Source organism: Brassica rapa, chromosome A03, assembly GCF_000309985.2.
Source record: "Brassica rapa cultivar Chiifu-401-42 chromosome A03, CAAS_Brap_v3.01, whole genome shotgun sequence".
Lineage (NCBI taxonomy): Eukaryota > Viridiplantae > Streptophyta > Magnoliopsida > Brassicales > Brassicaceae > Brassica > Brassica rapa.
Genome location: NC_024797.2, coordinates 17,530,146 through 17,552,234, shown reverse-complemented (window position 1 = coordinate 17,552,234; position 22,089 = coordinate 17,530,146). Strand labels below are relative to the sequence as shown.

Here is a 22,089-nt window from a genome sequence, read left to right as displayed (position 1 = left end):
TATTTATCATTCATGTCAATTTGCTAAAGCCACAGGATATGTAATTTTTATTATTTTTTTCTCTTGGTCAGGTCTTGGATCAATCAAATGATAGCAATTTAAACATTGTAGTGATAGATCTAACTGTATTTTTCTCGCTACGAAAAGAGGTGTGAGAGTATAGCCTATACCACTATTGTCTACTTGGCCTAATTCTATGCAAATATCATATCCGCACCTACTAAATTGTACAAATTAAAATATCAAAACACCATGTGTTTTTTTTTTATCAAATCAAAGCACCATATGGTTTAGTTGAGAATTTTAATTTGGAGTTTATGTTTTATCCGAGACAAAACCACTATATGGTTAAGACATGACTTTGATATATTTGATAGGAACAAGACATGATGAACATTTATGGGTGAAGACTGTACTTCCGTATGGATGAAAATAGGTGAGGAAATAGTTAGGTTATTGTCCACATTAGGAGTACGAACCAACTCAAAATAAAATAAAATCTAACGATTATATCACGTATAGTTCTTTAGTGAGGGCAAGTGGGAAAGTAACTTAGAGCTTAGAATTCAAACAATTATTATATCCGGTTTTTGTAACCATGAATTTTGAAAGAAAGAGTAAATCAATGCAATGATGATAAGAATAAACTTCACAAGATAGAGAATATGGTAAAGCTTTTAAGAAAAAAATGATGGAAAAAACCAAAAACAAGATATGCGTCGGCTACTTTGTCAAAGGGAGCATAATAGTAAAACACAGAGTTGAGGCCGAAGATGACACAGTACTAAATTAAAAGATAGCAAGAAGTCATAGATATCATATATACACATGTAATATTCTTTTATGTGTTTAATTAAAATATAATCATGAAGATCACTATTGATTAGGACGATTTATGCGATTTAAGATTCCAAGAAGAGTTTAATTTTATTTATTTTTCTCAATTACATGATAATGATGATGAATAGTAGTGGTGCTAGCAAAGAAAATGAATGCTGATAATTGATGGATGAACGGTGTCCTTAGTGTCCATCAGGCCAAGACAACAAGACAACACGATTACTTAATTGAATCAAGAAAGCAAATATGGACCCCATCCTCCATAAAACTGGAGCATACAGATTGAGTCCCTACAAAATCAAGATGCTAAGTTGGATGATTGTGACACACTTTATTTCATATGTAGGATCCAATTTATCGCGACTCATTTTAAATTTAACATTTTACAAGTGAGGGGAAAACTTGTGCTTCTAACTTCGCAAGGCAATGTGATAAACTTCCAAATTTAATAACATGTATTTCACATATTTTTCTTGAAACCAAACTGTTACATGCCTTTTACCTTCCACATAGTGGATGGGATGACGATGACATGTTCAAGTTCAGCTGAAAAGTTTGGTTTATTTTACCCAAAACATAAAATAGTTGTAAACGGGCCGAAGAAGAAGCGAAAATGGAGCACTCAGACATACCAAATTACCAATAAGTCCAGTATGACAAAGATTAGTATGATTCACTTCAAGCCTTGCAAAAACTAAACAGGTTGCATCGAATATGAACATGTTAACCGCAATTTCTGTCAGAAACTTATGGTCTAGCTGCAAAAACGTGGTCAAACACCAATGAAAAACAAGAGAATATCATTTACCGAAAGGATTACCAAGAACAAAATAGGTCAGATTATTTGTAGGAGAAATGGAGAATTATAAATACATGGAGGATCAATATGGGTATATAATCAGGTACGTTCTTATACACAATAAGATCCATAATATATATATATACAGAAAACTAAAAACTTATGAACGATGTATCTCCCTTGCAACAACCCACAAAATGTCCAAGTACTATAAAATTTATACTAGTAATTAACTAATCAGTTTAAAGACATCTAACTAAGAGAAGGGCCAAAAGCAAATTCCACAACCGATCGAAGTTCATCCCAGTTCTCGTAGGTTATATTGTGAATGTCATGGTTTGAGGAATGTGGACCCGTATAATCGACTTGTGTAGTACTAGCTGTATCCATGAGAATGGGCTGGTGCTGATGAGGCGTTTGGTGAAGCTGAAACACGTTCCTCTCATAATTTCCTTTGTTTTCCATAATGTTGATGTTATTAGTACTAATAGTACTTTCATTGTCACCAAAACTGATATAAGCTTCTTGGTACTTAGATTGTTGCGGCTTCACGCGTTTCCCACCTGCTAATTCTCTCCAGTCTGGAGTGTATTTTCTACTAGACACATTTCTCTGGAATATCCGGCACAACGTCCACACTTCCTGCAGTTGTATTATATGAACCAATCATTAATGTTGTGAACAAGCACAAGGAAAACAAGAACACTTACTTAGCAAAAAAAAAGAAAACAAGAACACTTAGAGAAAACATGATTAAGGCAAGTATACATTTTAGAGTTTGTATAATGAATAAGTGAATAAATAATTTACAACCCATAGATCCGTATTTTTATAACAAAATAATTTTTTAAACCGATGAATGTAGCCTTTTACTTGTCCACTGAGATTTGCGTTATTTTCAGGATCAACAATTATCGTTTATTATTTTATAACGGGGAGATTCCACACCGAAGGTTATAAACACTTGTATGCTTCAAACATATAGCCAACCATAATAGATACAATTATGAATTCATGATTGAGTTGGTTACAAACTTACAGCATGTAACATGGCAGGTGGAGTAGGGTTAAGGTGGGTGGAGCCACCAGGGATTGTGTCATTGGCTGTGGGGAGGCGAAACTCGTGCATCATCCAATCTGTCTTGCTTCCTTTCCCGGCGCTTCCGACGTAATAAACGAGTGTCTTCTTTAAACCGATCACGGATTTGCTGGATCCATCTGAGTATATAGGCTTATCGATTCCAGTAGCTTTCCAGAAACCGGAACCAGTTGTTTAAGGTGAGTTTGGTCTCAGAAGAAGTAAACAATACTAGAAATGGGTCGAACAGAGGCGTTTATTAGATTTCGAGATGATGTTACAAAGGTGGAGAAAGTAAAAGCAAGCCGGAGCTCGTGAGAGCTTAAACCGGAAAAGTACAAATAGCAGAGAGATGATTGTACGGATGATAAACCCTAATCTCGCCGCTAAGTTTGTGTAGCTAAGTGTCGATCCCCTTTCTCCTTTGCTTTCCTCTCCTTTTATACTCTGTTCGATTACCTTAACCTAATCTCTTTTTATTGATTGGGCTTTGTCGGCCCTTCGGGCCTGATTATGAGGCGCTCGTTCCGAGCCGTTTAGTCGATCAGCCTCGCTTCGCTTGCTCTCCGCTTCGACTAACGGCGCTTCCTGGTTAAGTTGAAGCCTCGAGAATCGGCTTCTGCGCCGACGTCAACTCGGTTTGCTGGATTGGGCCTTTTGTTCGATGGGCTTTGTGGATGGTTTAAATCCATCCCCAACAGTAAGTCCCCCCCCAGTTTATTGATGGTCGAGCAATCGATCCTCGATGAATTTGGTGTCTGTGGTTCGGAGAACAAAAGGTTCAACCCGAGCAAGCGACTGACCGTTGAGGAGTCGACCCGTTCGATCGATACTTCTCGATCGAGAGAGTGGATTGACGCGTCCGTTTTTCACGCGTTGCGATCGTGAGATAAATGCTTACGGGTCGAGAAGACGGACCGGCGCATCTGTCGACCACGCGCCTAATTGGGTTTAGGCCCAATTAGGCCTTATTAGGCGTAATGATGGCGCCTTGATCTCCGCGCTTATCTTTTCTTATAAATAGCTCCCCCCTCTCCACTTCTTTTCATTTCTCTCCGCAGCGCTAAAGGTACTTTCTCTCTCTACGCTCCTTCTCTCTCTTTATCTTTGTTTTTAGATCTGCGATTATCCGAGATGTCGTCACCCCGTCGTTTGACGCGAGAACAAAAGGGAAAGGGGGCGGTATCTTCTCGGGATTCTGACGATACCCATCACGAAGCGATGATGGATTCGGAAAATATGAACTTATCGCAGCGTCTCTTGGTCTCGGAAGCGAGGGAACAGTTCCGGGGCGATGACGACGGTCAGGAAGCGGTCGACACCTCGATTGTTCCGATCAGCTATTATCCCGGGAACATCTTCGCCGAGGAGAGTCCAATGGAGGTTTGGAGAATTCGACCTTCGGTCGTCGACGGACAAGATTGGTCCAACGTCGAGAGGACGAAGTCCACCGTGGAGTCGGTGGAAGCTATCCTCCGAGATCTCAACGCACACGGGGTCTCGTTCATCATTCCAAAGCGGGACCAGAGGCCTTGGTCGCCTCCGAAGGGATATCAGTGCATCTACGAGTCGTATTTCAGGAACGACACGAAATTATGGTTCCCGATTCCTCGAATCGTCACGGCTTACGCGTTCCGCAGAGGAGTCGCTTTGAGCCAGTTGATGAACGGTTCTCTCCGGTTGATGGTCGTTTTATCGGTGATCGCGGCTGAGGCGGGGACATCGATGAGTGTGAGGTCGTTTGAGGAATTGACTTCAGTTTCGATTTCCGACGATGGGCTCGTCTCGACGAGAATGCGCCCAAACTATAACGTGGTCACGGGTTATCCGACCAAAACTTCAGACTGGCAGCGCTCGTACTTCTACGTGAAGTCGAACAGGTCGGCGTTCGAAGAGCCGCCGAAGTCTGGTTACCGCGTTCTCTGGAATGCAGAGATGGGTACTGCACGCTATCTTATGTGACGATTGTGGTGTGTGCTCGTCTAACGCTTATATTCTCTTTTTGTAGTTGGTCATCCGAATCTCGCTACGTACCCCGAGGATTGGAAGGAGAGTGCTCGGATTGTCGCGTTGCAGAAGCAAGATCACTGGGAGGATTTTACTCGGGAGAGAATTCAAAGATCTGTAGAACGGATTGCGAGTCGTAAGTTCTCGCTCCTCCTTTATGTTTCCTATCAAGCGAACAAAGTCTTATTGGGATTTTTCTTTGTTTTTCGCAGAGCGTTGGGTTTCGGACTTGCTTCCTCTCATCAACCGATCGACCCTGAAACGGTTGTCTCTTTTTACCCGAGCCGAGCAAAAGGAAATCAATCAAGCCCGAACAATGAAGCAATTGCCCGATCTGAGCCTTATTACGGCGGGGAAGATAGGTGCCAAAAAGGGTACTGACGGCTCTGCGGGAGTCGAGATTACGGACGTCGTCCCCGTTATCGCCGAGCAGGCGCCCGCTGGCGGTTCTTCTCAGGGAAAGGCCTCGAAGAAGAAGAGAGGCAAGGAGACTCGGAAAGAGTCTGACGAGATAGGTCAAACCGATCCGGATAATCCCTCGAAGAAGAGTAGTAAGAAGAGGAAAGCCGCGGAACCACCTGTGGAAGACGTTCCCAGAAAAAGAAAACGAAGAAGCAAGACTTCTCCGCGCCCCGACCATCCTCGGTTTGCGAAGAGGAACTCCGAGCCTTGGTCCCTGACGCTACTCCCGAGGTTGGGACCTCGGATGATGACGAGAATGAGACCATCGCTTTGCGTCGGAGAAGACGAGAAGGCTCTCAGCAGAATCGCGGAGCCTTAGTGGGTGATCAAGGCCTCTCTGAGACTCCGAGGGAATTGCCAGCCTCTGAAAGACCGCGAGTCCCTCTGAGGGGCGATTCTTCGGCTCATATCACGGAAGGTTCCGAAACCCGTGTGTCCGGCCGTCCCAAGGAGACCCCGGAGGATGGGTTTAAGTTCGAATTCAGCCGAGAACTCCCGCTGGCCTGTTACCCGGAGGATTGCGCTCGCTTGCTGCGACTAGTCAAAGGCGGTCCTGACTTGCTTCCTTCAGTGGGGGACCTCATCTTTAAAGATGAGTATGAACATGCTTCTTGCTCGTCGGTAAAGGTACGCGGTTGCTTGTTTCCTTCTTTCCTGAGCCTAAAATTATTTTGGCTAAGTCTCTCCTTTTTTTTTAATCAGAGTCTCGGCGACTGGAATGTTTTGATCGGGAAGTATGACTCGGCCCTTAGGCGGGCCAGAGAGCAGATCCGCGAGAGCGAAGAAGCCAAGAAGAAAGTGGAGGAGGCTCTTCGGGTGTCTTCGCAAGAAAAGATTGAGGCCGTTGCTCGGGAGAGGTCTCTCAGGAAAACGTTTGTCGAGACGCGAACATCTGACGCAGCTGAATTGCAGATGTGTAAGGAAGCGATGAACAACCTCGAGGTTGTGGTAGATAAGCAGCGGAAGGAAAAGGTCGACCTAGAAAGGAGGATAGCCGCGGAATCGCTTAGGCATTCCGAGGAGATGACCAGGCTTCGGAAATCTCGTAGGTACGAGGTTACGCACGAGAGGATTCGCGTGTTGATCGCCATGATTGCTAAGGCTGAGAAACGCTTCCATAGGATTTCTCTTCGTGAGGATCAACGGGACAAGTATGACGATGCTAGGTGCCTCTACAGCCAAGCCTTCGGAACGAGGAAATGTCTCGAGCAGATTAAGGCCTCAGGCGTCGAGATCCCGCAGGAAACCATCGATTTCTTCGCTGAGCAAGAGAGGCACTATGAAGAGGAAGCAGAACGCTTGGAAGTAAAGGAAATTCCGGCAGAAGACCTTCGCCTCTCCCCGTTAGTGTTGGAATCCCGGTTTCTGATCGAAGAGATTTGGCGTCAGCTCGACCCGTTTGGATCGAACATTGGTTTAATTGATTCAGAGGCTGCCATTGCTCTTCGTACTCCCCTCGCCGACCGAAATCCCCAATCGGCAGACCCGACGGAGAAACCTGCTCAAACGGCCGTATCGTCCAATCAGAATATCGACCAAGGCGTCGATCCAACGGGGCGAACATCAGAGGGACCGGTTGTCCAGAAAGACGGGGCTGTGCCTACCATCGTGCTGACTGATTCCTCTGCAAAGGCGTCGAAGAACGCCAGCTCGTCGGCTTCCTCGTCAGAAGACCCGGGGAAGGGAGGCGACCTTCCAACCGAGACGCCAGCCGCGAATGTTACCGAGGCAATCCCAACGAAGTTTGGCCGCGTATCGGGTCCCGGAGAGGGTGACGGCAGTGGCGACAAGGATCTTCCTGTGGTCGATTGATAATCCATGTTGTTTGTTGTAACTTCTTTTACTCTTTTTTTTTTGTTGCCTTGATTCCTCGGAATCTATGAATTCGGCATTCTGTAGAAACTTTGAAATTCCTATTAAGTGTTTATTTGGCTTCGAATCGTAATTCGTTTCTCATTAAGTTGTTCCTGACAACCTTGTCCGTAATTGAATATCAAAGATATATAACAAGAAAAAACAAGGCAAGGAGTTTTAACGAGTTTCCGAGGAAAAGGTATCTGGATGCTCCGCGGTAACCGAGAGAGATTTGGTCGGCCAACTCATTATTCTCTGATTTGCGATAAGATCCAGAAATTTCGCTCGTGAGTCGGTCAATGCCTCAAGCATCGGTGACGCGGGACTTGTTTTTCCCGTCGTTTGATATCTGATCAGGATATCTTCGACCAAGTGGGATGAGTGCTCGTGCGCCGCTTTCGAGTTAAGGGGCTAGCATCATTTGATGGGTCTTTTACTCGGGAGAGTGAGACGAAATGTGTTTTTGTTAGGTTGGGGCTGGACCCCGTAGAGGGGATGCCTACGTACCTCCGGGGAGGATCAAGCCTTTCGTAGTTCATTTTGGTCCAAGTAAAAGTGACTTGGTAGTCATTTACTTGGACGAGTAGAAGTGACCGTAGGGTGCATCTACTCGGGTTTTTTTTTTTTTTTTTTTTTTTTTTTTTTTGGGAGTAAAACGGTGATGTAAATCATTTTACTCGTTCCGACAGGTTACTCGTTTTACGAATAGAAGCGACGAAGATGCATGGAGTTCCAAGCTCGTGGAACTGCTTCTCCGTGGGAAGTCTCGAGTCGGTATACTCCTGGTTTGACGACTCGAGTGATCTTATATGGTCCTTCCCAATTTGCGCCGAGTTTTCCAGCGTTGGGTTCCTTGGTGTTCTCAAAGACTTTTCTCATAACCAGATCGCCGAGCTCGAGGGGACGCGAGCGGACCTTTTTGTTATAGTAGCTCTCGATTTGGTTTTGGTAGTTTTGGATTCGGAGTAAGGCTTGGTCGCGCTTTTCCTCTAGCCCGTCGAGGGCATCTAGCAGCATTTCTTGATTAAGTTCGACATGCTGAGGCATCTTGGACCGGCGGAGACTTGTTACATTGACCTCGGCTGGAGCCATTGCTTCCATCCCGTAAGCGAGCGAGAAAGGGGTAGATTTTGTCGCTCCTCGGGGGGTTGTCCGGTGCGACCAGAGCACGCCGTCGAGTTCATCAGCCCAATGTCCCTTTTTGAGATCGAGGCGCTTCTTGATTCCGTCGATGATGATCTTATTCGAGGATTCTGCTTGTCCGTTTCCTTGAGGATACCTCGGCGTTGAAGGGCTTAGTCGGATGTTCCACTTATTGCAGAAATCTTTAAAGTTTCCGGACATAAACTGTGATCCGTTGTCCGTCACGATCTCGTATGGCAGGCCGTGGCGACAGATAATGTTCTTCCAAACAAAGCCGCGAACCTCCTTCTCTGTAACCTGCGCGAAGGCTTCTGCTTCAATCCATTTGGTGAAATAGTCGGTCAATACCAGCACGAAACGACGTTGGCGAGAATTCGGCATTGGTCCGATGATATCCATCCCCCATCGCATGAATGGGTAAGGTGCTGCGGAAGTTCGCAGTAGCTCGGTTGGACTGTGGATACTCGGAGCGTGTCGTTGGCATTTGTCGCATCGTCGGGCATATGCTTCGCAGTCGGTATTCATAGTTGGCCAGAAAAATCCCAAGTTCCGAATCTTCAGGGCTAGTGACCGACCTCCGGAATGGTTTCCACCTGCTCCTTCGTGAGTCTCCGCCATTACTAGCTGCGTTTGCTCGGCAAAAATGCATTTCAGGAGGACCTTGTTAGCCGTTACTCGGTGGAGTTCTCCTTCCATGACGACATAGTGCGCGCTGCGCCTCTTTAATCGTCTTGCGGCCCATTTATCCGTTGGAAGTGTGCCCGCGGTGAGATATTGGATGAATTCAGTCCTCCAGTCGGGTAGTAGCTGATCTTGGTCTATCATCTCGGAGTCGTCGTTGGTCTCTGATAAGGGCGTTGTTTCGGGTTCTGTGGTGACGAAGTTAGCCGACTCCGTCGAGATGTCGATGCTTGGCTTCTCGATTCGGTGGATTGGAATAGTTCTTTTGACTTGATCGCGTAGCTTGCTTCCGAGTGCTGCGAGCGCATCCGCACAGACGTTTTCTCCACGAGGCACCTTGGTGAGCTCGAAGAATTCGAATTCTTTAGCCAATGCTTGTACGACTCGGAGATAAGCATCCATTCTGTCGTTGCGCGCATCGTAATCACCGCTGAACTGACTGGCGACAAGCTGTGAGTCGCAGTATGCACTGAGTCGCTTTGCCTTGACTGCTTTGGCGAGGCGAAGGCCCGCGATGAGTGACTCGTATTCTGCTTCGTTGTTTGATGCTGGGAAACCGAAGCTGAACGACTGTCGAATGAGCTCTCCCGATGGGGATTGAAGCTGAACTCCTGCTCCAGAGCCTTTGTTCGTCGAGGAACCGTCGACATGCAGGATCCATGTTGAATCCGAGGTTTCCAAATCTTGAGCGAGTTCCGGAGATAACTCCACGAGAAAATCGGCGAGGACTTGAGCCTTAGCAGCGGTTCTGCACTTATAGGTGATGTCGAGCTCTCCGAGTTCGATCGCCCATTTGGTAAGACGGCCGGCTCTGTTCGTGTTTTGCAGGACGGTTCTGAGCGGCTGGTCGGTGAGAACTTCTACCGAATGTGATTGGAAATATGGGCGGAGTTTCCTCGCTGATTCGACGACGGCCAGGGCCATCTTTTCGAGTGTTGGGTACCGGGTTTCTGGTCCAGTCATCCTCCTGCTCATGTAGAAAACAGGTCGTTGTTCTCCTCGGTCCTCCTTGATTAGCACGCTGCTGACTGCGGCGGACGAGACCGCAATGTAGAGGGATAAAACGTCGCCTACATCTGGTTTCGCCAGGATGGGGGGGGTCGTCAGGTAACATTTGAGCTGACCAAAAGCCTCCTCACATTTATCATCCCAGACGAATTTTTTGTTTCCTCGGAGGAGATCATAAAAAGGGAGACATTTATCGGTTGACCGGGAAATGAAACGATTTAGTGCTGCAATTCGGCCTGTCAGTCGCTGGACTTCTCGGCAGTTTCTTGGACTGGGTAGATCGAGCACGGCCGATATTTGCTTAGGGTTCGCTTCGATCCCTCGCTGCGTCACTATGTAGCCTAGGAATTCTCCGGATGATACGCCGAAGGTGCATTTGGCCGGGTTTAGCTTCATCTTGTACGCGTTTAGGATGTCGAAACACTCCCGTAAATGTACCAGGTGGTCGTCTGCTCGGATTGATTTGACAAGCATGTCATCAATGTAGACTTCCATCGTTGTACCGAGCTGTTTGGCGAACATGCGATTGACAAGCCGTTGGTAGGTCGCACCGGCATTCTTCAACCCGAAGGGCATTACTTTGTAGCAGTACGTTCCTCGGTCGGTTATGAACGACGTCTTCTCTCGGTCATCAGGATGCATCATGATCTGGTTGTATCCCGAGAAAGCGTCCATGAACGTGAGCATTTCATTGCCGGCGGTTGATTCGACAAGCCTGTCGATGTTCGGAAGCGGATAGCTGTCTTTCGGGCAAGCTTTGTTGAGGTCAGTAAAATCGACGCACATGCGCCACTTGCCGTTCTTCTTCTTGACAACGACTGGGTTAGCAAGCCACTCCGGGTAACGAACTTCTGCTATCGAGCCCGCGCTTAACAATCGCTCGACTTCCTCGACAACTGCTTTGGATCTTTCGGGACCCAGCTTTCGTCTCTTCTGTCGAATGGGCTTGATATTTGGGTCTACGTTTAGCTCGTGAGTCGTGATGGACGGGTCGATTCCCTTCATGTCGGTCATCGACCAAGCAAAGGTAGACAAGTTTTGCTTTAAGAAATCTGTGATAGTGCGCTGCATCTCGTCCGACAAGTAAGCGCCTACTCGTAGCACTTTACTTGGGTCCGATTCGTCGACTGGGACTTCGAGCACCTCTTCCTTTTGTGGGCAGATCTTGCTTACAGGAGGGGAGATCGAGTTGACTAGTGATTGAGATCGCTGCAATTTGACCGTGGCGATTAGGAGATCTCGCGCAGCCCGTTGGTCTCCTCTTACTGTCTTAACCGTACCGTCCGTTCCCGGGAATTTAACGCACTGATGATACGTTGATGCGATTGCTCGCATGGAGTATAACCATGGGGTGCCTAGTATCACGTGGTAAGGAGCCTTGGTGCTGACTACCGAAAACTTGACCATCCGAGCTACTCCCTCAGCTTGTACCGAGAGACGGATAGTTCCCATGATCACTTCAGAGGAGCCGTTGAAGCCGGTGAGAGTTCTGGAAGATGGTTTCACGTCTTTTAAGTCGATTCCCATTTTTTCGAGAGTTTCGCGAAAGATGATATCGACCGAGCTTCCGGTATCGATCAGTACTTTGGTGACGTCATATTTGTCAATAGCCAAAACGACAAGAAGAGGGTCGTTGTGAGGAAAGTTTACTCCGAGAAGGTCTTCGGTCGAGAAAGAGATTGGAGGATCAGCTGGGGACTTCTGTGGCCAGCGCTGCGAGGTGTCCACCATTCGTCGGTGATCTTTGACCGCTCGTACAGAATCCCCGCATGGTGGAGATCCTCCCATAATCACGTTGATCCGCGGCCTGGTATTCGATTGCTTCCTGGTGAGAAGAGCTCGGAGGTCTTCGCTTTCCTTCGGCGGCCCGGCTTTTTTATGGTCTAACTTTGTACGCAGATCACCGACTCGCGCATTAAGTTGATCTCGTAGGTCGACGATATGGTTATCGTCGGTAGTTGCCAGCGAAGATCCTGGGCTCAGCGAACGCTTACTTCTTTTGGCGGTGAGCTCGACTCGGAGATCGGAAGATCCGGGAGTCTTGTCGTTCGTCGCCGTGGTCTTTCGTTTGAGAAGTACGCGCAAGTCTAACGGGTCGAGGGTTTCCTCGAGATCACTCTCTTCGTCTGATGAGGACTCCGGTTGGGCGCGAATAACTTCAATCCTTTGTCTGGCTGCCGGCGGATCTTCGTCGGCCGAGGCGTCACCATCGTCGCTTGGATGTGGGATTTGCTCGGCATTCCTTGGCCTTTGGTCATCTTGGCGCGGTTTAGCCGGATTTTTTCGCTGATTTTTCCTGTCCTTGTTTCTGCTCCAACTGTTCTCGCTTCTAGGCTTCGGAGGAGGAATCTTGATTTCACCGCTTTCAAGTGAGGAGAGGAATTGCGCGAAAAGTGTTTTGCATTCTGAAGTGTCGTGGCCTTTTACACCGTGGAGTTTGCACGATTTAGTAAGCCCTGGTGGGGTCCGAGAAGATCCCGCTGCCGAATCGACCTGGGCGACCGTGGCTGGGACGGTTGCTCGGGGGGATTCGTTTGGAGGATCCGTTTCCCGATGAAAGGTGTTCCACTTCTTCCCGTTTTCGTCAACAACGTAGAGGAGGCCGTTCTTTCGGTTATTTTTATCGCTTGGGGCGTGCTGACGGGGTTCGACGTGAGCCGTGACGGCGTTCTTAGGAGCTGATTGCTTCGCCGGGTTGTGCTTGCTCAAGATGGCTTTAGTGTCTTCTTCCATGCGTATGAAGTTATGGGAACGAGCAACGGCATCTTGCAGCGTCGTGGCGGTGCATCGATAAAGATCTTCTCGGAACTTACATTCCACAAGGAGATTATTCCTCAAGGCATCAACGGCAATGTGGTCCGGGATGTTGATCCTTGACACGACGGATTTAAAGCGCTCCATGTAATCACGAAGATTCTGGTCCTTCGTTTGCTTGAGGTTCCAGAGGGTCGAAGCCGTTGCTTCGCGCTTGGTGAACATGATGTAAGTCTTGAGGAAGGCCGAGGAGAGCTCTTTGAAGCTTCTAATTGAATTCTCTTCGAGTCCCGAGAACCAGGTTAAGGCTTGCTCGTTGAGTGTTTCAATGAAGAGTTGGCAGTATCCCGCGTCTCTTTCGTCGGGGGCAAGTCTGGCCCTTGCTACCGCAATATTGAAGGCTGTCAAATGCTCGACGGGATCTCCTCCTGGTTTGTACTCTGGAAGGCGCAACTTGTCCATCTTTCGGAGTTTAACCTCCGTCAGTTCCTCGGTGAAAGGAGTACGCGATGTTGATGCGATGACACTGTCAATCTCGGGTACTGCGCTCGTTGCTTGGTGGATCCTTGAACTCATTTGTTGGAAATTTAGTTTAAGCTCGGCGAGTTCTCGGACGGTCGATGGATCTGACGTTGTAGGAAAAACATCGGCGGCTAGGGTTTCCGCGAGTTGGAGAGTAGGATCGACTGGGTTCGTCGATCGTCCTTCCGCCGGAGTAGGGGGGTTTGTATTGAAAAGGTGACGACGAAGCGGTTGAGAGTTACCGGTGGAGGCGCTAAGAGCAGCTACGATAGCGGCGAGTTGATCGTTCGTCGTCTTCTGAACTTCTTCTTGATGAGCAAGTCGGGCTATGACTGAACTCATGAACTCCGACGAGAGGAGGGGAGGAGGCGTGAGTGCCGGCTCCTCTCCGGAGGTATCAGGGTTCGTACCTCCGGTGGTCATATCGGTCTAGAAACGCTAGGTCTGTTCTGCCCCACGGTGGGCGCCAATTGTTTAAGGTGAGTTTGGTCTCAGAAGAAGTAAACAATACTAGAAATGGGTCGAACAGAGGCGTTTATTAGATTTCGAGATGATGTTACAAAGGTGGAGAAAGTAAAAGCAAGCCGGAGCTCGTGAGAGCTTAAACCGGAAAAGTACAAATAGCAGAGAGATGATTGTACGGATGATAAACCCTAATCTCGCCGCTAAGTTTGTGTAGCTAAGTGTCGATCCCCTTTCTCCTTTGCTTTCCTCTCCTTTTATACTCTGTTCGATTACCTTAACCTAATCTCTTTTTATTGATTGGGCTTTGTCGGCCCTTCGGGCCTGATTATGAGGCGCTCGTTCCGAGCCGTTTAGTCGATCAGCCTCGCTTCGCTTGCTCTCCGCTTCGACTAACGGCGCTTCCTGGTTAAGTTGAAGCCTCGAGAATCGGCTTCTGCGCCGACGTCAACTCGGTTTGCTGGATTGGGCCTTTTGTTCGATGGGCTTTGTGGATGGTTTAAATCCATCCCCAACACCAGTCACTCGGTTAGGTCTTATGCTGTTTCTGTACTTCCTTCCTCTCTTGCAGAAGAAGTAACTCTCCTTCTCTGTGTTCCTTAACCCTTCAAACAAAAACACCTTAAATCAGCAGCTTATATCTACAATCTTATGTGTTAATTTTACTACAAACATGCATGCAGTATCTATGTATTTTTTTTTCTATTTATAATAAGAATAAACACTTCCATACATTTGTTATATACATGTAATTATATGGTTTTGAGCAAAAGAAACAATTAAGATTGAGTAGGAGCAAAAAACTACTTACGAGGAAGATCCCATGGGTCAAATTTATAGATATCAATATGGCTGATGATCTCATCGATCTTGCTGGGTTTCTTGAGAAGTACTTTCTTAGAGAGATAAAACCCTACAAGCTCCTCATCGGTAGGATGAAACCTAAACCCTGGAAGCTTTAACTTTTGTTCCTCCTCTTCTTCTTGTTCTCCCCTTCTTTTGTCACATGATCCCATCATCTCCTCTATGCCTTTGGTTTACTATTTTCTCTTTTGGCTTTTAGGACTCATACAAAAGAATCTTCTTGAAATTATATAAAGAGAGTTTGTGTGGTGTGTGTGTCCATAAAAAATAAAAAATCGGTCAAGTCATTCATGTTGACTTATTGATAGCAGTTGATAGATCAATGATCCGACTGGGTAAAAGTCCTTCGAGCTTGAGACTTTAGAATTAGTCTCTTGGCATTATGCCTCTGTTGTGTCCCTTTATACGTGGACCCAATATGATGCTTTTACGGTTTTACCCTTCGTTTACTTGAGCATAGGGAAAATGCCAAGGAGAGGACTTCTGGCATCCTAATTTATGTTTTTGTGGACTTCTCTTCCGATATTGTCTGGCGAGATTCAATTGTTTCAACTTCCAAATATCAGATTTCTTCTAGGCTCATCATTGTTGTTTGCATATTATTCTCGAACAAGAAGAAATTATATACTTCCTCTATTTTATAAAGAAGCATGTTCTGATACTTTACATTTTATGGATCTTTTGTTAGATAATAATAATGATAAACTGTAAATTTCAAAAGAATAAATTTCTATTTATTTGAATTTGTGAAAATAGATAATCATATAAAATGATGTGTTTATAATTAAAATATAATATTTTTAATATATGCGAAAATTTGTAATATATATTCGTTTGAAACAGATATCTATCATCATGATTTTAACCCATATTCCAACGTCGTGCTCGCAAGGGTAAGATTTGTATGCTTTGTTTCAAAATTTTAACTTGGAGAAATGAACAAAAGAAAAAGAGAAACACATGAGGATTTATATGTTTTTCTATTTGGTCATTTCTACGAAAGTGACAAGGACAAAGCCACCTAATGAAGACCGAATATTACCATCCAGCTATTTTCTCACTTCCAAAAATATTTTACTAGTTGTTATAGTTCAACTTAATTTTGTACATGAAGCAATTGTTTTTTTTTATTTGAACAAATACATGAAGCAATTGTTAAAATCTATTTTAAAACGAAAAGTAACTATCTGACCTAATTAACAAAAAGGTAAACGGGATCTCTTCTATTTCAACACATCACAATAATACTTTGAATATGTCAAATTTATTTTCACTTTTAAAACGACAAAATACTAATTTTAAAGTTTGCTATATCGATTTTTTTCATGTTGATCGTATACCTCTACAATTACACATATATCTCAACAGTTAATTATTTTAAAATAAAACTAAACCCTAAAGTTAAAAAATATCTTATATTAGCAATAAGTTTTTCGGCTAAAATAAAACAATGATATGTTTATTTCATACGATGATAGTTTAGATGATTTTTTATGCCAAATGCATTGGTTATGATAACTGATAGGGGTAAATGTAACTATTTGAAAACCACGAGGACTAAATCTATTGATCGGAGAAGCCTGCTTAAAGGTGTGGAAATATTGTCAATTAAAGACTTTAAAAGAGACTGAAAGCAGTGAGATTAACACTATGTAAATAACCAGTGGTGGTGGTAGTCCAGTGGCGTTCGAAGGATTAAACCCAATACAGCGAACCCTGGTTTGAATCTCGCTGGCCACACAGATATGAGCTATTGCTTTCGGCTCATTTAAATGCCCAGGAAATGGTCTATCTGTGAACTGTATCTCCACGGGGTAGGTCTGTGTCTTTAATAGATATGGGTTTAACCCTTTTAGTTTACAAAAAAAAAAAAAAACACTATGTAATGCTAACAATTTATTTCTATTGTTGTCAATAATAATGCTCTCATAATTTTCCACTCCACCGAAGAGTTTCCCATTAATACGTGCGCTGCTCCTTGACAAAACTCCTTAAAGGAAAAAACTATTCAAGATGATGCTGGTTCTGACTTTTTGTCCAAAACTTTACCACATCCTTAGAAAGGCTTTTGGTAAAGGAACAACACAAGCATATTTACCTTTAACTAAGTTTATTGGGAGTGTATTAAGAGTTAAATCAACAGTATTAAAGTAAGTTCGATGTCAAAGAGAAGTAGCAATATATGGAACAATCAAAACAAAAGTCAATAATTACTAATTAGTATGGTATTTCATCTGTTTCTCTCATATGTCGTTTAAGATGTTTCACATATATCAATATAAAATATTTTTTATTCTTAATTAATACATAGTTTTATTTGAATCGATAATTAATAAAATTAAAAGTAGTAGTAAAACTAAATAATTAATAATCACTCACTTAAAGAATAAAAAATGATAATTAAAATAAAAAATATTTAAGATAAAAAATGTTTTTAATATGAAAATATTTGTTATTTAATCATATCACAATATCGATTATAGGAAGATAACATTCAAAATTTGAGTGAATATAACTTGCGCTTGTTTAAATTTGTAGATATAGTCAATTCGTAGCGGCTGGTCAAGTCAAAGAATAATTCAACCAGTCATCAATGATTGACCCTAAGTTGTTCATGTTGGACATCTTCCTCTCCATCTATTTTGAACCATATTTAATTTTATCATTTACTCTTTTGGCAACTGATTTATCATTTATACGATGCTTAGAACGACGAAAAAATTATCGTGGAAAAGTAAGCCAGAACAGCTATATATGAATTAAGTATATATAAACCATATCTATCGACATACCCCAAGAGTTTTGTACATTCTTATATATGCTCCAAAATATACGAAGCATTGAAATTTCTAACTATAATAATATATGCGATGCAACGCCAAACAAAGAGAGAGAGAGAAAGTTACATGCAAGTGTGACGAATCGATGATGAGAGCATGCGTTGATGAATACAGTATAAATAATTCTTTGTTTAGAGGAAGACACGAGGTAATTAGTATAATCATAATGGATCCTCGATTTAATCATGTCGTGGAATGACTTTAAAATGACAGAATTACGTTATACTTTCAAATCATAAAATGTTTCGTGTAAAAACTAGATTCTCTAAAATGTTGTAGCCTAAGAATAACGTTTCAAGCCATTCTCTATCGACTGTTCAGTGTTTCAAAAAAAAAAAAATTAAAACTGTTAGCAGAATAGTTAATATGATTTGCGATTAGCTAGTGTGATACAAATGCAGTTGGTGTTTTCCCTACATAAACATTATGACCTTACACAATAATAATATAAGATAATGAGTACAAGAAATCTAACCTTTTGAATTGCTAGTAGGTTATTTAAACACGTCATTTATCATAGAATTAATCGAATCCGAGTTATCGAGTTTTAATTGAGCTTGAGTGAAAATTTAAAACTCTTCTTTATAGAAGCAATGACACGAGCTTTGACAATCGGTAAACGTCCAACGTCGGAACTAGAAACCTTGGTCTAACCCTATTAGTTTAGGTTAGAAATTGATTCTCCTCCGGTGTAAAATTACTAGCTCTACATATGACTATACGGTCTATATCTATTGCTTACGATACATTTGGATACCCGAAAATTTATCCGTGGCACCTCTCTTTATAGATTAATCTATGCTTTTACATAGGTCGGGATCCGACAGGATACCCCAAATTTAAAAAAAAACACTAGAAACGGTAATTATTCATGTCACATCCAGTTTCTGACTTTCTACAGATATATGTACCATACATCTTTGCATTGACAAAACGGTGTAGTAATTTTAATATAATTGTCGTTTTGTTCTCTTATAGTCAACTAAAAATTGCGACGACCTTAGATAGAACCCGATGGTACATCTAAACCCCATGAAAACGAGATGAAACGTGGAAATAAGTAATTCAAATTAATAAGAACTAAATGAGAAGAAAAATCCCGATATATAAATTGGAAATCCTTGCAGAAATTGTCGAAAGAAAAAATCATGAAAGAGATAATCATTAGTTAGGTCAGACTCTAGCACTTTAAAATTTTCGTTAGAAAATCCAACTATTTAGCTTAATATGCATGAACATTTCACTAAGTTGCATCACGTTTTATAGAGTGCACACGAAGAACGCAGTATTTATTAATTGTGAGATAACAAAAGGAAACAACGACGTCACACATTATGGTTAATTTGGCACATAGAAACTGGTAAAAGTGATAATAGTATCAATCGGCACGAGCAAAGTCGAGAGATTTCTTGCCGTCGTGTGGCTGGCTGAAGAAGTTGTTCATGTAGTCTTGAAACAACAACTCTTTGTAACGAGCCACCCCGTCACGCTTCACCACTTGCGGCAACGGACCGATCTTCTCCGAGGGATTAGGTGCCGTGAAAATGGGCACAGAGACTCTCGATCCGATGTTTGTGGTTCGAACCCGATGCTCCGCACTTTTGTATTTCCCATTGCTTAGAATCTGTTGATAATTTTTTTATATAATGCATTAGTTTTCTTATTATATATATCAGACGACTATTTTATTCTTTAAATTTGAAGTGGTTTAGATAACAATCGACAAAAACGTAATTCCTATAGAAACATAATTCCTATATCAGACGACTACTTTACTCTTTAAATTTGAAGTGATCTAGATAACAAGTAAAGTTCCCATTTTAAAAAAGTTATATAAAAGAATTAAATATGATATTAATTAAACCAAATAAATTGATACAATCATCTCCTTAAAAGAACCAAAATATTTTGATCCAAATTGTGGTGGGTGTCTAGTATGATGATAGCAAGTGGCTGTGTTGTAATTTGGTTTTTGGCCTTGGGTTTATCACTTTAATACAAGTAATTTGAGAATTTATATTTTTTTTATCCAAATTGATCTAGCAACATTACTAATGAATTCATTATAGAATTGTTTGCAAAAGGAAACTTAGGTGAAGTCCTGATAATGGAAAGAATTTTGGGTACTGCACTAGAGTGTTGTAAGTAGAGAAGAATCTAACATTGTATATAATTAAATTAATATCCCCTATATATTATTTGAGAAGCATTACAACTTCTTTTTGTAGCCACATGTCATCACTAGGATGATTCTTAGAATCATTAGAGAAATATGTTGGTCCATCTAATTATATAATAAGTTTTTTATTAAACTAACAATAAATTCATTATTAATGTATTTCATTATTTCCTTAAATAAAATTACGGAATTGCCTAATGTGGTTAAAGTATATATATGACAATTAATGATTTTGAATAATAAAGATTTGATAAAAATTAGTGTATATTCTATCATATTTGTTTAATTTTAAACTATTAAATAAATTAAACAACCCCAATAACCATATAAAAAAAATTTAGATTTTTCTATATATGTTGTATTTTGAATTTTGAAAAACGATTATAAATTAGTAAAACTGTTAAAAGTTTCACATTGAAATGATTACAAAATTATATAAGTAAAAAGTATAATTTAATTAATTATTAATATTGATATATATATATATATATATATATATCGTTTTAAATTAAACTATAAACCATATAAAATACATAAATCTTTTAGTTTCAAAATTTACTTTGAACAATTTTTTGGTAAAAGTTTTGAACGAACACTGACAACTTATTTTTTTTAAATTATAAATTATTAAAACTATTAATCTCACAATGAAAATTTTGTTGTTAGTAATTTAAATATTTTGCTATAAAAAATACAAATGATCAAAAACACTATATGAGTAGAAATCATCATTTAATAGATATTAATATTAAAAATATACTAAAATATACTATGTATGTTAGTATCATTTAAATTTAATTGCATATCCTATCAAATATTAAGAAAAATTAGATTAATAAAATTGATTTATATGTTCACACCAATTTAATTATATATTTAATAGTTACTGACTTTTAATTATTCAATATATATTTATTATTTCATAATATGTAAAAATATTTAATACATAAAATAACTTTTATATATAATGTTCATCCCGCGCAAGGCGCGGGTCTTAACCTAGTATGTATATATAGAGAGAGTTTAAGCCATTCAATGCCAAATGTGTGTTTTAACTATGAGAAACCTGCAAAGTATCGCCAACATTGATGACTAAGGCTCCATTGAGAGGAGGGATCTCGGCCCAGTCACCGTTGTCTAGTCTAACGTAGAGACCACCAATCCCGTCTTGTAATAAAACGGTCAACATACCCATGTCGGAGTGACGACCGACGCCTATGGTGAGCTCAGGGCTGGGACAGGTTGGGTAGTAGTTCATGTTGACCATCTTGGTCCCCATCAAACTGTTCATTCTCTCTTCTTCTAGTCTCACTCCTACATCCTCCATCAATACTTCAACTACTCTTTTCACCATTTGCATGGATGATTTCAAAAAAGCAAGTGCCACCTCTCTGTCACACATATATATACAAATTCGTTAATTAACTTTCTAGAGTTTATAATTTTAAAATTAACTAAAATGAGTGAATCGATGAATGTCTTTTATAAAATAGTTTACTTGTCACCTTAGTTCAAAATAGCATGCTCTACTTGTATAACACACAACTTTGATGTATTTATATTTTTTTTATCAAAACAACTTTGATGTATTTATAATATACTTTTTTTGTACATATATACCTGCATGGTTGAGGCCAGTGTTGAAGAGCCTCATGGTCATTGGTGTAAAGCATGCTCACATAATCCTTCCACTCAATGGCCTTCTCCTTCTCTGGCACGAAGCTCGTTCCGTACTTGACTAACTTGCTTGGACTCACTTCTTTTAGGTAAATCGCTTTTTTCTCAGGAGGTTGTGCGAAAAACTCATGAGCCGACGTTTTAAGCAATTCAAGAAGCTCTATTGAAACACCATGGTTCACCACCTGCCATTTGCATTTATTCCTCTAATTATAGTCTTCCCTTATTAGACATGCATTTGGTAAGAGACTATAAATTAAACATACTTCACACACATTTTTAGCTTAGGTATCTAACGTTAGTATATCCAGGTCAAAATATATGGCTCTTTTTTGTGGTTTTGCTAACTATATTGCATGAAAAAATATTCTACACCAACCAAGATGCTATATGTCTGAATGCCATTACTAACCTGGAAGAAGCCAAGCGTCTCGGCAGCTTCAACAATTTGTTTGGCCACCTCCTTGTGGTGTGGACCGTCTAGCTGGGAAAGATCGATTGGCTGTGCAGCTTCACATGTTTGGCCGTTTAGGGTCGCAATTCGCTCAGAGGGTGGTTGGACAAAAGGCTGTGGAACACAAGACATGCCAGAGTCTATGAGTCCCTTCACACCGTTACCTTGTTTGACTACGAAGTCGAACAATATGGTTTGGTCCTCGTAATTGACAGCCATTGTCTCTATTTATTCTGCTTGATCGAAAGCGAATGTTGAGAGCTCCTAAAGAGGGGGCGGGGTATAAATAGTGAGTAAAACTATGGAGATTGATTACTACTGCTGTTTTGATCTGAGAGATTAATACTTGAAATATTGTTTTAAATGTAATTCATGTTAGTTATATATGTGGGATCACGTTACACTCATTTAGTACTTCCCCAGGTTAGTAGTTGAGTTGACTAATCACAAGCGTGTATAATGCCA

General features: G+C 41.8%; 3 protein-coding genes and 1 pseudogene across 3 annotated transcripts; 1 reads left to right on the top strand and 3 right to left on the bottom strand.

Annotated features, from left to right (window-relative positions):
• Positions 1–1,656: 1,656 nt before the first annotated feature.
• Positions 1,657–2,886, bottom strand: LOC103859476. The gene is made up of 2 exons (XM_033286456.1): positions 2,679–2,886; positions 1,657–2,281 (listed from the first exon to the last, which is right to left on the bottom strand). The coding sequence occupies exons 1-2, from the start codon at positions 2,769–2,771 to the stop codon at positions 1,892–1,894; spliced, it is 483 nt and encodes a 160-aa protein (XP_033142347.1). The 5' UTR covers positions 2,772–2,886; the 3' UTR covers positions 1,657–1,891.
• A 906-nt stretch (positions 2,887–3,792) lies between these two features.
• On the top strand, positions 3,793–7,142 carry LOC117132422 (annotated as a pseudogene).
• Positions 7,143–13,665: 6,523 nt separating this feature from the next.
• Positions 13,666–21,884, bottom strand: LOC103859475 (scopoletin 8-hydroxylase). The gene is made up of 5 exons (XM_009137012.3): positions 21,583–21,884; positions 21,114–21,355; positions 20,560–20,884; positions 14,422–18,938; positions 13,666–14,215 (listed from the first exon to the last, which is right to left on the bottom strand). Exons 1-4 carry the CDS (start codon positions 21,841–21,843, stop codon positions 18,693–18,695), a joined length of 1,074 nt encoding a protein of 357 aa, XP_009135260.1. The 5' UTR covers positions 21,844–21,884; the 3' UTR covers positions 13,666–14,215; positions 14,422–18,692.
• Positions 14,058–14,629, bottom strand: LOC117132602 (transcription factor JUNGBRUNNEN 1-like). The gene is made up of 2 exons (XM_033287337.1): positions 14,422–14,629; positions 14,058–14,215 (listed from the first exon to the last, which is right to left on the bottom strand). The coding sequence occupies exons 1-2, from the start codon at positions 14,627–14,629 to the stop codon at positions 14,058–14,060; spliced, it is 366 nt and encodes a 121-aa protein (XP_033143228.1).
• Positions 21,885–22,089: the final 205 nt, after the last annotated feature.

What these genes read in the sequence shown, in the direction of transcription:
- LOC103859476 (XM_033286456.1), bottom strand. Translation starts at nt 2,771, where the DNA reads ATGATGCACGAGTTTCGCCTCCCCACAGCCAATGACACAATCCCTGGT. An exon ending in CACCTGCCATGTTACATGCT is followed by an intron (nt 2,282 to 2,678) that starts GTAAGTTTGTAA and finishes ATACAACTGCAG; the next exon opens with GAAGTGTGGACGTTGTGCCG.
- LOC117132602 (XM_033287337.1), bottom strand. Translation starts at nt 14,629, where the DNA reads ATGATGGGATCATGTGACAAAAGAAGGGGAGAACAAGAAGAAGAGGAG. An exon ending in TGACCCATGGGATCTTCCTC is followed by an intron (nt 14,216 to 14,421) that starts GTAAGTAGTTTT and finishes TTTTGTTTGAAG; the next exon opens with GGTTAAGGAACACAGAGAAG.
- LOC103859475 (XM_009137012.3), bottom strand. Translation starts at nt 21,843, where the DNA reads ATGGCTGTCAATTACGAGGACCAAACCATATTGTTCGACTTCGTAGTC. An exon ending in CACTGGCCTCAACCATGCAG is followed by an intron (nt 20,885 to 21,113) that starts GTATATATGTAC and finishes TATGTGTGACAG; the next exon opens with AGAGGTGGCACTTGCTTTTT. An exon ending in ATGTTGGCGATACTTTGCAG is followed by an intron (nt 18,939 to 20,559) that starts GTTTCTCATAGT and finishes AATTATCAACAG; the next exon opens with ATTCTAAGCAATGGGAAATA.